The sequence below is a fragment of the Triplophysa dalaica genome, chromosome 19 (assembly GCF_015846415.1).
Source record: "Triplophysa dalaica isolate WHDGS20190420 chromosome 19, ASM1584641v1, whole genome shotgun sequence".
Lineage (NCBI taxonomy): Eukaryota > Metazoa > Chordata > Actinopteri > Cypriniformes > Nemacheilidae > Triplophysa > Triplophysa dalaica.
Genome location: NC_079560.1, coordinates 6,036,657 through 6,051,424, shown reverse-complemented (window position 1 = coordinate 6,051,424; position 14,768 = coordinate 6,036,657). Strand labels below are relative to the sequence as shown.

Below are 14,768 nucleotides of genomic sequence, written 5' to 3'. Positions count from 1 at the left end.
AAACCATACGAGAAATTGCGTTATTTAATACGTCTAATAAGAATTGGATTATTTAAATTGTAGCTATAATGGTCTCTAACTGGTTATATGTTGAGTTAATTGTGTGGGATGTTATCAGGGTGGATAAAAGCAACAAAACACCATTAAAACCTTACTGGAATAAGGACTCAGTTTGTGGGCTTTAATGGTAAACATTTTATGTTCATTTGTAATAGAAGCCATAATAATTTTTGTTACACTTGGATGGGAAAAATACTATTAGGCTATTTATATTATTTTCATCCTATCCTAAAAAAATAATTTTGAAAAAAACAAAGTTCAAATATTGTATGGCAGCAGCACAACAGTAATAATAATTGTGTTTTGGGAATCATTGGCTGGCCTCACATCATGTTGGGCTTGTGACATATAAGTAGATGAGGATACATTTGCTGTAAAATGGGATTCAGCTTTTCCCTCTGGCCATGGGGATGTGAGAATATTTCTTTGAGAGGCGTTTATATGCATCCTGAAGTTGGCACCCAATTAAATAATCCCAAACTACATCTTTGTGGCACAAAAAATTAGGTGTTATATTAAATGTTATCATTTTATAATGTTGAACACAACATAACAGTCACTGAAAAAATAACAAAAGGTTGTTAAAATGGTTGTACTTGACAGTTTGACTATAGAGAAACATATGTAACGTAATGTTTGGGATATAATGTTTACATGCAATGTTAAGCATTTTACACAGTAACACACCGTTTATGCTTTAATTTAAATATTAAATACACAGAACTTACAATTGAATTAACAACGGTCCAAATGCATTTCCAAAAGACTCAATGAAATATATATATAATTTTAATGTAATTTTGACCTTCCCCATTTTCCTAAAAGCCTCTCTTCTAAACATTCAATAAGAATAGGATCTGTGTTTGAGTCCACTTTATTAGCAAACCAGTGACCGTAGTTTAAAAGCCATCTGAGCTCAGCAGCACCATAAACACACACAGCCCGTATGTGCTTTCCAGTACATGGTGGGTAAAGAATAGCTTCCAAAGCCAACCATTTCACCAGGCGAGTTTTACTTGTCTGTTCCGTGATGTTGGGGTCAGATCTCATCACCTCTCCTGGTGCTCCCGGCACACGAACCAGAGTTGCCCAAAAATGTTCATCGGGTGAGTATGTGTCCTCAGACCAAAGCAAGAAATCTCTGGCTAGAGGACTCCACTGAACAAAAAGTGCAAATTCCCGTGAGAGTGTAAAGTATGCACTGCCCACAAACATTTCTATGTTATGAGGTGGAGGAGGTTTCTTTTTAAAAGTTTTGTGAGGTGACTTATAGTATTCAGATTTGTTATTCTTAAGGACATAATGAAAACTCCAGCGCCGTATCTTCATGCCAGGTTGTCTGGTTTCCACCATGTTCATTCCTTTAAGCATCTTTAGATCTATCACCAGTTCTGCATTCGTCCGCAGAGGAAAGTCCTGACCACACAGGTTGATGACATACTTCCACTTGACCTCAGACTCCAGAAGATCATACAGGCAATTGAGATCCGCTTTGAGGCGTGAGATGCTAGCATACTGCACCCTCTCCAGTTTTGAGGAAATGAAGACGTTAGGGAGGCAGCGGGCCAGTCCTTGCAATGCTGATTTAAAGTCATCTGAAGACTTCTGGTCATAATGTATGCAATAAACATTATGTGGCATATAAATGGCCCTTAATAATCTCTCCACTAGATCAGCATTCTTGTAAACAACCAAAGAGTAAGCAAGAGGAAACTCACGCTCAAACTCAGAGCCTTGTTTCACATCAAAACTCTCTGATACAACAAACCGAACACAGTCAGCGGTGCCATTCACAATATTCATGTCAGAAGGCCCCACATAGCTTTTGTTTTTACGGACAATTAAAGATTTTCCCAGTTCGACAGGTTCCAAGTTATAGATTGCTGAGCAATTAATGCCATATTTTACTGTCAGTCTTGGTCTCTTAAACAGTCCTGTTGTTCCGTGATCATCATCTTGACTTACTCTTGAAAATATGATTCCCGAAACATACATAAGGGCAATCATTGTTATAAAGAAAAATATGATGTTGTTTGGATTATGATGAAGCCACAATCTTCTCATTTTGTCAAAAAAAATCCCCGGAAAATGCATTTTGTATGTCTGTAGCCCTGTGCAAAATATATGTAATTATATTTACATACATATGATTTACATACAAATGTGAATAGGGCTCTATGTGTCATTTATTTTACATGTGTATTGTTTTTTCAAGTACCGTATATATTATGTACTATGTCAGTTTATTACATACAGTAAACGAAAATGCTCATTTATATACTTACCTCACGCTGAAAGTAGGGATAGGCTGAATGTTCTCCTGGGCGGGGGTTTGGGGAATCACAGGTTCAAGATGGAAAGTGAAAGAAATATGGGTTTTATTTTGTGCCGACAATGAATGAATGTTTACTTAACAAAGTAAGAGAGGAGAAGGAGAACACAGAGCCCATAAATTCTAGAGGAACAGACTGCTACATGTATACCAGGTTCTTAACACTTTTGACTCAAAGCCCCCCCCCCCCACTGTATTCAACAATATGCAAAGGCCCCCTCCCACTCACAAAAACTAAAAATTTCTACCCAATAAAATATTTCATAGCTATCTTATAACTGGGAAAATGTTAATGCAATAGAAAAATGGATGAATAATAAGAAATATTTAGTTTTTTAGTTGTTTTAAAATGTATTTCAACACTCCTTATTTCTATTTGTCATTCTGAGGCCCCCTTGGAAATCAGCTATGGCCCAGTAGGCAACAGGTCCAGAAAACAAATTCATGACATTTCCTGGATGTGCATATCCATCTCACGCTTAAAATAACGATAATTTATAAAACAAACTAAACAAGTCTAAAATAAAATGGATCAATGTTTACTAGTAACAAGCCTACTTTAAAGCTACAAAAATCAAACTTACCTATTATTATTGTGGCATTGTTGCCGTCAGAAAACAAAGAATATAAATAAAAAGAACAACAACTTCAGCAAATAATTGACGAAAAGTGTTGACAGAAATTCAAAAATAAGACTCAGCATACAAGCAAAAACACTGCAATTTGTTGTTCATAACTTTAATGTGTCTCTGTACTCTTGAGATTAATACTTTATTCAAATGTAGGGTTGAGTCTGACGCTTGTGCTTAGATAACTTTTGGTGGAGCCATAACATGCATGTTCTGTCGGTGACAGCCACAGAGTTCGCATTAATGTTTGGGTAGCAGAGTTTATGTTTTGTCTGTGGAGAAGTCAAAACCTTAAAGATAGGTTTAACATTCAAAGATGAAAATCTTATAAAAATTAGGATGCTGACAAGATACGATTTTGCTTGTTTAGTTTGTTGATTATACACTTGTGTAGTCAAGATAAAATAGTATTGACAAAGGGATTAAGAAATGCCTTATAACAACTGAGAGGATTTTTGGCCACCATTAATGTACAGTAATGTAAAAGAAAGCCTGGCTGCAGATATACATACAGTTTTTTTTCAAATGAAAGGTTAAATATGTAACATATGGTTAGACACTTATCAAATTTTACTCTATCAAATGTTTAAACAAGTGGGGTAAATAGGTATAGTATAATGTAGGCTGCATGGTACTGATTCTAATGTAAAGCTATTCAAGTGTAATTTAGTGTTTTTTAAAGATCGACTCAGGTTCAAAGTTTTTGTACACAGCAGGGGGCGACAGAGAATAAATTGTGCAACCAGACTTCAGTATTTCGTGTTCACCTGCTTTGTTCATTATTTATTCATTATCTTTTCCTATTTTATGCATTCTACAAAAAACGTGCATAGATAACTAACACAGAACATGCAATACTGGTACTGACTTGATAACAATGGGGTACTTTCAGGGCTTTTGTGCACTCAAATGTTATGAAATCCTGAGATTTCAACCAAACATTTATCTTTGCAGGTGTGTTGTGTTCCTCTGTAATGCTGTGTTATGTTACATATCTAGTTAAACAAATGTAAACATAAATAAAACAAAATGCTTTTTTATTTGCAGTAACCAAAATGTCATTAAATAACGGCAAGTGGATTAACATATTTCATAACTACCAGCAGATATTTTTTTGTAAATTGGTATTAAGCTAAACTCTTTGAGGGTGAGAGAGTGCTAGTAGGTTTAGTCTTGGTAAGAGGTGACGTCTTTTTATTTATAGCCATTTATAGCAATAGAAGATTGAGATAAAAGGATGAGGACCATACATCTTTTCATGTTTAATGTAAAAATACATTACAAATAAAATCAATGAAACAAAAAGGGAACACGAATTTAATTATTTTGTCTACAACAGAGGTGTCAGAAATAGTCACATTCATTACTCAAGGAGAAGTATAGATACAAGAGTTTAAAGAGACTTCTGTAGAAGTGAGTATCAACTCAAGCATTTTACTCAAGTAAAAGTGTTAAAGTATACTGGTTTCAAAACTACTTAAAGTATCAAAGGAAAAGGAATGTAAGGAAAAAAATGCCATTAAGGAAAAAGCTTAGGCCGTGCCACAGGGGCCTATTGTGCACTAGCCCACCTACTTAAAAACACATTTTTGTAAAGGCCATAATGACTATGATGTTATATTAAAATGTTAACGTTGAACATTCTGGGATGCACTAGGCTACCTGTTTCAGCCGCATATATGCCAATGAACGCAAAAAATGAAAATGAACGCATTTTAGTACAATGCAAATACATTAAAGAACCCTATATGTGTACTACTGAGCATTAACATGTGTTTCATCAGGCATGTGATCAACCCAGGACAAAAAAGAAGGAAGACAGCATGAACCGTCGCCCAGCCCCAATCCCCCCCAAAATAGTCTTTAACCTACTAATTAAATGTTACATGAATAAAAACAGGCAACTGTTTGCCAAAAATAGATATTTTTCACTTAGTAACACAAAACCAAACAATTATAATTACCAAATTCCGACTGGCAATTTTGGAAATATCAGTTCAAATGTTTATCAGTTTAACCTAAACAATATTGAACAGAATAGGTTGATGCTTTGTGCAAATATCTTAATGCTAATGTCAAATAAGATGGCATTAACAAATGGCACCCCTTGAATAGTTTATATAAGGCATACTTTGAATTTTATTGTAATCAGCAATAATTCATCAAACAATTGAACACAAAATGTAAAGAATACAGTGCCTCAAGAGACTACCACACACAGCCGTTAGATGGCGCATTACGTCATTCATACAGCTTTTGTCCGCATTAATCCGCATGTAAAAAAAGGTATTTGCAAACGCTTCATATTGCGGTATTTATACATTTAAATGTATGCATTCACTAGAGAAATCGACGCTTTTATATTAAACAGTGACTAAATCAGCCATTTGTATAGTTTTAAGCCATTTATTCGAGGAATGTCCTATTTTAGTCTCTGTATTTAGATAATATCAAGACGTCTCTACTTTTTTTGAACGACCCAAGCCGGAATGAAAATAAACCGATATCAAACAGGAGTAACGAGGCTGTTTTTGAAATGTTAGGCGTAGAAAGTTCAGATAAGTGCGTGAAAATCTTAGGAGTAGAAGTAAAAAGTCGGCTGAAAAATAATTACTCCAGTAAAGTATAGATACCCAAAATTTCTACTTAAGTAAGGCAACAACGATGTATTATTACTTCATTACTTGACACCTTTGATCTACAATAAACATCCATGAGACTTTTGTTGTTTATTATAAAACAATTAGATAAAGAGCAAAAGAGCAGTAACAAAAATGAATAAAAATACATTTTTAAAAATGTATTTTTACACCCATGCACGTGTCATGACGCTCTGAGTGAGGTGAGGACAGAGGACCCAGACGCAGACAGCACAAGACATTTAATAATGAAAACAAAACAGGAAACGCAGGTAAAAGAACATAGCAAAGTGTGCTACAGAAAGACAATACACTAAACAAGCCTATTGTCATAAATATATTTATGTATAACAAAACTAATTGTGTAATTAGAAAAAAATGCAAACGCCAAAAATGCGTTTTAAGTTTAGAAACAGAGTTCCCCCTCAGGTGCCTCATATGAAGTGGTTTGCCTGCTTTCCCCGTTCATCTCATCCACACTTATTACGCAACCCACATAAGTAAAGTATGCGGGTCATTTCATCAGTGGCTGTTGAACTTCAGGGCTACTTTATTCACTTTAAATGGAGTTATTCTCTTTAATGTAGTTGATGGTGATTCATTAACAAATTTGTTGTTGGAAAAAAAGCTGATTACCGATGTATTTTACCATGAATCTGCTATGTTAGAGATTAAAACGTTACTTAGGTAGTTGACGATAGCTTATTTACAATAGCTTGTTGCGTATGACGTCACACCATGAAACTAACACGCCGATGCCGTTTCCCATGAATTGTTTTATATGTGGGCGACCTGTCATGATGATAACATTGACTGCCACAATCAGCCACCGATCCTTGCAATTCAGGTCCAGAGTCACACAGTCGCGCACATACCGGTGAAAATTTTGTGACTTCGGCACAATATTTAACGAATTTCAGACCTCTTTTGTCCTGAAAAGGTGCACAGCTTTCATTCAGTTGGAAAACGTCGTTTTCTCCGAATTTATTTTGTGCAGCGTGTGCGCGGCGGTTAAGCTAAACATGGAGTTGACTGAAACTCAGCTGATTCATTTTCGAGTACAACACAGAAGTTAAGCATCTTTCACTGTTACTGACTGTTTGGGTACACAAACATGAACATAATACATCTCTACTTACGTAGTTTGTTGGTGGAGACATTGCACTACATGGGAAAATAACTACCACTCTTTAATGTAGATGTATGGTGACTTTGTCGGTATAAATCAGGATAAAATGTGTTTAATTGTTTAAAAGGTGACTCATTGTTAACATGCAGTATCATGGGTATTGTGTTTTATACTTATTTCCTGTCTTGACAGCAGAGACAAAAAAAGATGTAAATGGAAATAGCTTTATTAGGTGTTACAGTATGTGACAGTTCAGTTTAGTTTTAATATGACTGCACCCTGTTTATTATAAAACAATTTCATACTCAGTCTTTATGCGAATAAGAAAGGAACTTGTTTTCTTAATGAAAACCATAAAATGACCGTCACAAACAGTAAAGAAAATAAGATCAAATCATTGTTTTGTTTAAAGCCACCTGTTTGCCTAAAAGATTCTCCTCCAAACATTCAATAAGTATAGGATCAATGTCTGGATCCACTTTATTAGCAAACCAGTGACCATAGTTTAAAAGCCAACTGAGCTCAGCAAAACCATAAATACACACAGACCGAACATGCTCCCCAGTGCATGGTGGGTAAAGAATACCTTCTAAATACGACCACTTCACCAGGCGAGTTTTACTTTGCAGTTCTGTGATGTCGGGGTCAGATCTCAACACCTCTCCTGGTGCTCCCGGCACACGAACTAGAGTTGCCCAAAAATGTTCATCAGGTGAGAATGTGTCCTCAGACCAAACCAAGAAGTCTCTGGCAAAGGAACTCTGTGCAAAAAGTACAAATTCCCTTGAGACTGTAAAGTACGCACTGCCCACAAACATTTCTATGTGGTGAGGTGGTGGACTTTTATGCCAATAAGTATTTATAGGCAAATGATAATTGTCAAAGAATCTGTTTATTGAGACATGTTGAAATCTCCAGCGCCATTCCTTTCCTCCAGGTCTCTTGCTCTCCATCATATTCCTGCCTTTAAGCATCTTTAGATCTGACACCAGTTCAGCGTTCGTCCGCAGAGGAAAGTCCTGACCACATAGGTTGATGACATACTTCCACTTGACGTCAGACTCCAGGAGATCACACAGGCAATTGAGATCCGCTTTGAGTCGTGAGATGCTTGCATACTGCACCCTCTCCAGTTTTGAGGCTATAAAGACGTTAGGGAGACAGCGGGCCAGTCCTTGCATCGCTGATTTAAAGTCATCTGAAGACTTCTGGTCATAATGTATGCAATAAACATTATGTGGCATATAAATGGCCCTTAATAATCTCTCCACTAGATCAGCATTCTTGTGAACAACCATAGAGTAAGCAAGTGGAAACTCACGCTCAAACTCAGAGCCTTGTTTCACATCATAACCCTTTGATGCGACAAACCAATCGCAATAAAAAGTGTCATTCACAATATTCTTGTCAATTGGCACAACGTATCTTTTTTTTCGGGCGACCAAACATTTGTTTACTTCAACAGGTTCCATGTCATTTATTGCTGAGCAATTAAAGCCAAGTTCTACTATGAACCGAGGCCTCTTAGACACTTCTGCTGGCACAAAGATAAAAACTAATATTAGAATCGGTGCTAAAAAGAAAGATATGACCTTTAGTAGGTTGCATCGAAGCCACAATCTTCTCATTCTGTGAAGAGAAAGAGAAGCGCATATTAAAATTCATGTCATTTGCTTGTATTCAAAATGTGTTCCCAAAAAAGCAAAAAACATTATTTATCCATAACCTGCCTGACAAGTTATGGAATATTTGACTATTGAAGATTAGAGAAAACAAGATAGTTTCTTTGTAGCTTGATACGTTATAATGTAACATCTTAAGTGAGCATTTTTGTGTGCTCAACAAATGTACCAACTTAACTGGTCTGTCAACAATCTATCAAAAGACATATTGAGATAAATACTTCTGAGTTTTGCAGACATTGCAGTTCTGAACAAAATTAACAAACATATTTACATTTCAGGAGGACTTTTAAAAATATATTTGCATCAATGTAGGATAATCCTAAAGTTCCTTGATATGAAACTTGTTACATGTGTTTACTATTAACAAATATATAATAATAGTATAGTAAAGTAAATCATAACATTAGAATTATGAAACTTACTTTACGTAATACGCCGCAGTCAGCAGGGAGCACAGAGATTTTCATCACTCCATAAAGAGTTGACCGAGGCACCCCTGCAAGGCAAGTCTGCAAAACTATTCCGGTGCACTTCCTAAGTTTACCTCGCATGCTGATATCACACACCCAAACAAGAAATTCCACTTTTGTTTGAGCACATACGTTAGGCTACTGCACACATGATTGTCACAGGTGATGTCCAGTGACTGAAGTGGCTGTGCATTCACAACCTGAGCACTGTGCTGGTTTACATCAACTGCACTTCTATTTCTAATATATATATTTTTTTGGTCTTATTCTTTTTATATATACACTCACATTTTTAATCAATTTTATTGCTGTTTTATTGTTTCTTAAAATCTAAAGTATTTGTGATCTTAAATCATTTGCATTTTAAAGATACATTTTATTTCTTTCTGTCAATCATTTTATGTAAAGCACTTTGAATTGCACTTGTGTATGAAATGTGCTATATAAATAAAGCTGCCTTGCCTTGCCTCGAAGCATGTCCGGCTCACATTTGTTCACAATGCAGTCAGTACGCTTCATTCTCATGGAATGTAATCACCATGCCCATCAAAGAAGAGTCAAAAGCAAGCCTCTTTCTAGCTAAGGGCAGGGCAGGATAAACAAAAGAAGCTTGCTAGACCAGAAATGTGACAGTTAGTATAACTGTTGTTCTGTAGTGCATAGTGCATTGGAAAAAATGTTGTCTGTAGTTTTGTTCTCAAGAACAACTAAAACAAAAATGTGTACCTTGAAGCTGCTTTGCATAAAAGTCCTGCCAAATGGCTATGTATCTGCATGTAAAGAGTTGTGATAGACAAATAAGATCACATTTACATGACACAATGCATTCAGAAGCTCAAAAAGAGTGACAAGTCATTAAGGCCAATGATTTTGTTTTTTTGCTTTGTTTCTCCAAATTGAAAATGTTAAATCAACACTCAAACGGGGTATAACAAGTTACCACCAAAACAGTTTTTAAGAACTGTAAAAAAAGATAAAAATCCTGCCAGGACTTATTCATTTTACAAAATATTCCGTAAAACACTACAGTACACATGCGTAAAGCAGGAGAAATAGCTGATAAAAAAATCAATACTGAAACATCCTGTATAAATAAAGTTGCGCCCTATTTTTATTATTTTTACAGCGAGACCCTGAATGACTAAAGATCTTTACAGTTGAGAAGACTATGCAAATGTAGGAATATTCACCCCCTGATATCAGTCATGCTGAGAAAAAGGGCATCTGACTGTCTCTGACTGTTCTCCATTCTCTCTTGTAGGCACGCAGCTAAGTTACTGCTATTCAATGTACAATTCAGTTTTGGTCAGATCCTAGGTCAGTATTTCAGGAAAACCTGAGGCAAAATGCAATCCCATAATGCAGTGCAGCAAACTGAGTAAGAGGACATATTCCAATTGAAATTGATCATAACATAATATACGGTGTCAGTTTTTAACAATTAATTTATAAGAGAGCATAAGAACGAGAATTGTAATAAATTATACATTCAGTTTCCAACAAGTATAAAACAAATTTTCATATTTCAAAACATATTGTCGCTTTGTGTCGTAGTAAGTACAATTTTGACTGCATTATTTGTGTCTCCTTCAAAAATTGTTCTTGAGAAATTTTATGTTTATTGTCCCCCCCTACTGTTAAATAAGATTATTTTCCATGCCCACAAGACACAAGCAACGAGTGACAAATGACAATTGACAATGAACCAGCACAAGACAAGAAACACAAGGTCAATAAATAGGGAGTATAATCAATAGGGGACAGGTGTGGGGCATTACTTACAGGCAATAACAAGATGATAGGCCGGGGAAACACAGACGAGACTCAGAGAGAGAGTATGGCATACAAAGCGGCCTAAAAACCACTCTCTACAAGAAACATGTGATCCTATCCTGGTTCTGCCACAAGAAACATACGACCAGAAATTAAGTCCAGAAGGTAGTTTGTATTAGTTTGAGGACAACGCTTTAGTCCCCTTTCACAGTCACTAAAAAACGATTTTACTGTTGATTTGACATCAGCCTTTTTTCTAAAAGATTCTCCTCTAAACATTCAATAAGAATAGGATCTACATTGGGGTCCACTTTATTAGCAAACCAGTGACCATAGTTTAGAAGCCACCTGAGCTCGGAAGCACCATAAACACACACAGACCGTACATGCTCACCAGTGCATGGTGGGTAAAGATCCTCTTCAAAATACAACCACTTCACAAGACGGGTTTTACTCTCTAGTTCTGAGATGTCAGGTTTAAATCTCTGCACCTCTCCTGGTACTCCTGACACACGAACCAGAGTTGCCCAAAAATGTTCATCGGGTGAATATGTGTCCTCAGACCAATCCAAGAAATCTCTGGCAAGAGAACTCCGCTCAGCAAAAAGTGCAAATTCTCGTGAGATTGTAAAGTACGCACTGCCCACAAACATTTCGATGTTATGAGGTGGTGGAGGTTTATCCTCAAAGGTGGTGACAGGTGACTCATAATATTCATTTAAGTTACTTTTTAAGTCATGGTGAAATCTCCAGCGCCATTCCTTTTCCCCTGGTCTCTTGCTCTCCACCATGTTCATTCCTTTAAGCATCTTTAGATCTGACACCAGTTCAGCATTCGTCCGCAGAGGAAAGTCCTGACCACACAGGTTGATGACATACTTCCACTTGACGTCAGACTCCAGGAGATCAGACAGACAATTGAGATCCGCTTTGAGGCGTGAGATGCCTGCATACTGCACCCTTTCGAGTTTTGAGGAAATGAAGACGTTAGGGAGGCAGCGGGACAGTCCTTGCATCGCTGATTTAAAGTCATCTGAAGACTTCTGGTCATAATGTATGCAATAAACATTATGTGGCATATAAATGGCCCTTAATAATCTCTCCACAAGATCAGCATTCTTGTGAACAACCAAAGAGTAAGCAAGAGGAAACTCACGCTCAAACTCAGAGCCTTGTATCGCATTTAAACCCCGTGATACAACAAATCGTTCACAGTCAGAGATCGCCTTCACAATGTTCATGTCAGAAGGCCCCTCATCTTTATTTTTTCGAACAACTAAAGATTTTCCAACTTCAACAGGTTCCATGTCATATATTCCTGAGCAATTAATGTCATATTTTACTGTCAGTTGCTGTCTTCTTGATCCCAAGATATTATGAAAGAACATGCCTTCATTGACTCTTGAAAAAAGTATTGTAAAGACATATAAAAGAAGCATCAGGGTTAAAAAGGAGCGTATAACCTTTTTCAGCATGCGCTGAAGACGAAATCTTCTCATTCTGTAAGGAGAAAGAAATGTTCATGTTCTAAATCTCATTATTATTGTAATACTTCTAATAAAATTTAATAAAATAGAACTGTCCTCATGCAAAACATATAGATATAAACAAACAGTATAACATTTTATGAATGTAGAGCTATATAATGATAAAATCAATACAACTTACATTCTTGTGATTCAAATACAAGCGACTCTTTAGATTTTATCCTCTCTGGTAAATGCCAAAAGAAAAACTACCAGATGACGAGCTTATATGTATCTTTATATGCTGTGAACAGGGTGCATTGTTTTTTTTTAAGGGTTGGGTGTGGTTTAGAATTTGAATTGAAGATGGAATAACCCATGCACATGAATGGCAGCAAAATATTTAATTCATAGCACTTCATTATTTTGTACCATGAGGGACTCAACCATATACTGTGTACCTTTAGTCATGCAATGTTGCATGGTAGGCTATATAAACGTAACAGCCAGGTTTGATTCAGGTAGAGTAACATAAAGTGTCATGAACTTAAAACATTCCGGTATTTCTTAAAATAATTTCTCAAGAGGTGCCAGTAATTGTAATTGTGTAAATTGAGTAATTTCTGATGGAAAGTAACTAATATGTATCCAATTCGGTTTCACAAAATGCACAGCTGCTGATGATGTCAATGAGACATTCTACCCACGTTTTATAAATATGACACACCCGCAACACATAAATGATCTACTGTTCTATATGAAAAGAAAAGGTTGGTCTCTGTAAAAGAACATAGGTGTGAGAGACAACATACCTGAGGTCTAGGTGTTGTATTTATGTACAGAACTATTTTTATGCTGTCACGTTATTTTACTTTTTACACTTATTGTTTTTGTTTTCTTCCTCCACTCTCCCATGTGTTGTCACTATCAGCAACACGGGGCACTTTGTTTTGGCCATTACCCCTCCCTGCTGCGAAATCAGCTCGCAGTGCTGCCTGTCTCATCTGCCCACACCTGCAACCTATTTCCCTCACAAATTTAAAGGGATAATTCAGCCAAAAACTCAAATTTGCCGTTTAATTACTCACACTCAGGCTATCAGAGATGTAGGTGACATAAAGAAGATTGTTTGGTAAATCCGCAGCCCTCTCTGCTTCATATAATGGGAGTATATGGGGTCCGCCTTTCTATGAGTTCCTAAAGCACATAATTCCAAGAAGCGGCTCCTGGCGACATGTTGACTTTGCGTGAAGTGACTTGCTCGATATTTTCATAAATTTGAATGTCATTTTTAATCATTTTAGCCATACTGTACAGCCTCAACTCTCCCTTTCTACAGGTGGTGCTAAACGTACGAGACGCTGGTATGCCATCCGTCACCAAATACTACAAGAAGAAGATTGCACATTATATTATTAAAAATTATGTTCAGTTTTATGAAAATATCAAACGATTTGCTTAACGAACCGTCAACATGTCACCCAGGAGCCGCTTTTTGGAATGATGTGCTTTAGGAACTCTTAGACAGGTGGACCCCATAGACTCCCATTATATGAAGCAGAGAGGGCTGCGGATTTACCAAAAAATCTTCTTCATGATTCTACTCAAGAAAAAATGTCGCCTACATCTCGAATGGCCTGAAATAGTAAATAAACAACAAATTGAATTTTTTGGCTAAACTATCCCTTTAACCCTGTTCCCTGCCTTCGTTCTGTGTGTGTTCATTTTATGTTTGTGCATTCTTTCCGCCTGTGTTCCTGTCCGTTTAATATTTTTACTCTGTCCAGGATTCGCAGGCAGGGATTTAGCCTTTTCAGGCAGGAATACATTCAGTTCTGTTTCGGACATTGTGGCTAGAGGGAGAGCTGCGTCTTCCCTCAACGGGACAGCCCAATGCCGACACAGCGGACGTAGGCGCAGGCAGCGGATGTCCTGTTTTCAGACTTCAACTGACTTTTTTGCTCAGCCGTGTTATTGGTTTAATTTAACTATACTTTTGTTGATTTGTTTGTTAATAAACACTTTGATTCTCTTCCCCTGCATTTGAGTCATTTTGTTTCGTGATGTATGCCTCATTCAATGAAGCCAAATAATTTTTTATATTTAAAAAAGTTGTAAGAGTTTATGAGAAAAGTGTCTATTCATCTGAAGAGATGCAATAAATAGCAACAGGTGTCTGCATACTAGGGCTGCATCTATCAACTATTATAGTAATCAAGCATTCTACTGATTTTCCATCGATTAATCGGGTACTCTGATATTAAATACTTTTTCCTTATTAAAGAGCAATAATAAATATACAAGAGAAAGTGAGACAGGTCTCTTAAAATAAACAATTAATTTGTTTCCCTTTTGGACAGAAAAAAAATGATTGCTGAAATTGCATACATTTATATCTGTGAAAAGTTAACCAATTTAATACATTAAATTGCCATATTACATTCAACATGCAACATAATACAAATTTATAAATAAGAAACATTAATACTAGAAAGAATAATGTTAAAGGTAAACAACTAACTTCAGCTCATGCATGATGCATTTAGTTTATCTAAAATATTTTTAGTTTCTTTTTTTACTTTTAA

The 14,768-nt window shown here is 36.3% G+C and overlaps 3 protein-coding genes across 3 annotated transcripts; all 3 read right to left on the bottom strand.

Annotated features, from left to right (window-relative positions):
* Positions 1-721: 721 nt before the first annotated feature.
* LOC130408229 (beta-1,3-galactosyl-O-glycosyl-glycoprotein beta-1,6-N-acetylglucosaminyltransferase 4-like) lies at positions 722-2,067 on the bottom strand. The gene has a single exon (XM_056731715.1). It carries the CDS (start codon positions 2,065-2,067, stop codon positions 850-852), a length of 1,218 nt encoding a protein of 405 aa, XP_056587693.1. The 3' UTR covers positions 722-849.
* Positions 2,068-6,858: 4,791 nt separating this feature from the next.
* Positions 6,859-10,218, bottom strand: LOC130407386 (beta-1,3-galactosyl-O-glycosyl-glycoprotein beta-1,6-N-acetylglucosaminyltransferase 4-like). The gene is made up of 2 exons (XM_056730176.1): positions 8,897-10,218; positions 6,859-8,418 (listed from the first exon to the last, which is right to left on the bottom strand). The coding sequence occupies exon 2, from the start codon at positions 8,415-8,417 to the stop codon at positions 7,179-7,181; it is 1,239 nt and encodes a 412-aa protein (XP_056586154.1). The 5' UTR covers position 8,418; positions 8,897-10,218; the 3' UTR covers positions 6,859-7,178.
* A 153-nt stretch (positions 10,219-10,371) lies between these two features.
* On the bottom strand, positions 10,372-12,466 carry LOC130407385 (beta-1,3-galactosyl-O-glycosyl-glycoprotein beta-1,6-N-acetylglucosaminyltransferase 4-like). Its single transcript, XM_056730175.1, has 2 exons — positions 12,386-12,466; positions 10,372-12,217 (listed from the first exon to the last, which is right to left on the bottom strand). Exon 2 carries the CDS (start codon positions 12,214-12,216, stop codon positions 10,945-10,947), a length of 1,272 nt encoding a protein of 423 aa, XP_056586153.1. The 5' UTR covers position 12,217; positions 12,386-12,466; the 3' UTR covers positions 10,372-10,944.
* Between the last annotated feature and the right edge of the window lie 2,302 nt (positions 12,467-14,768).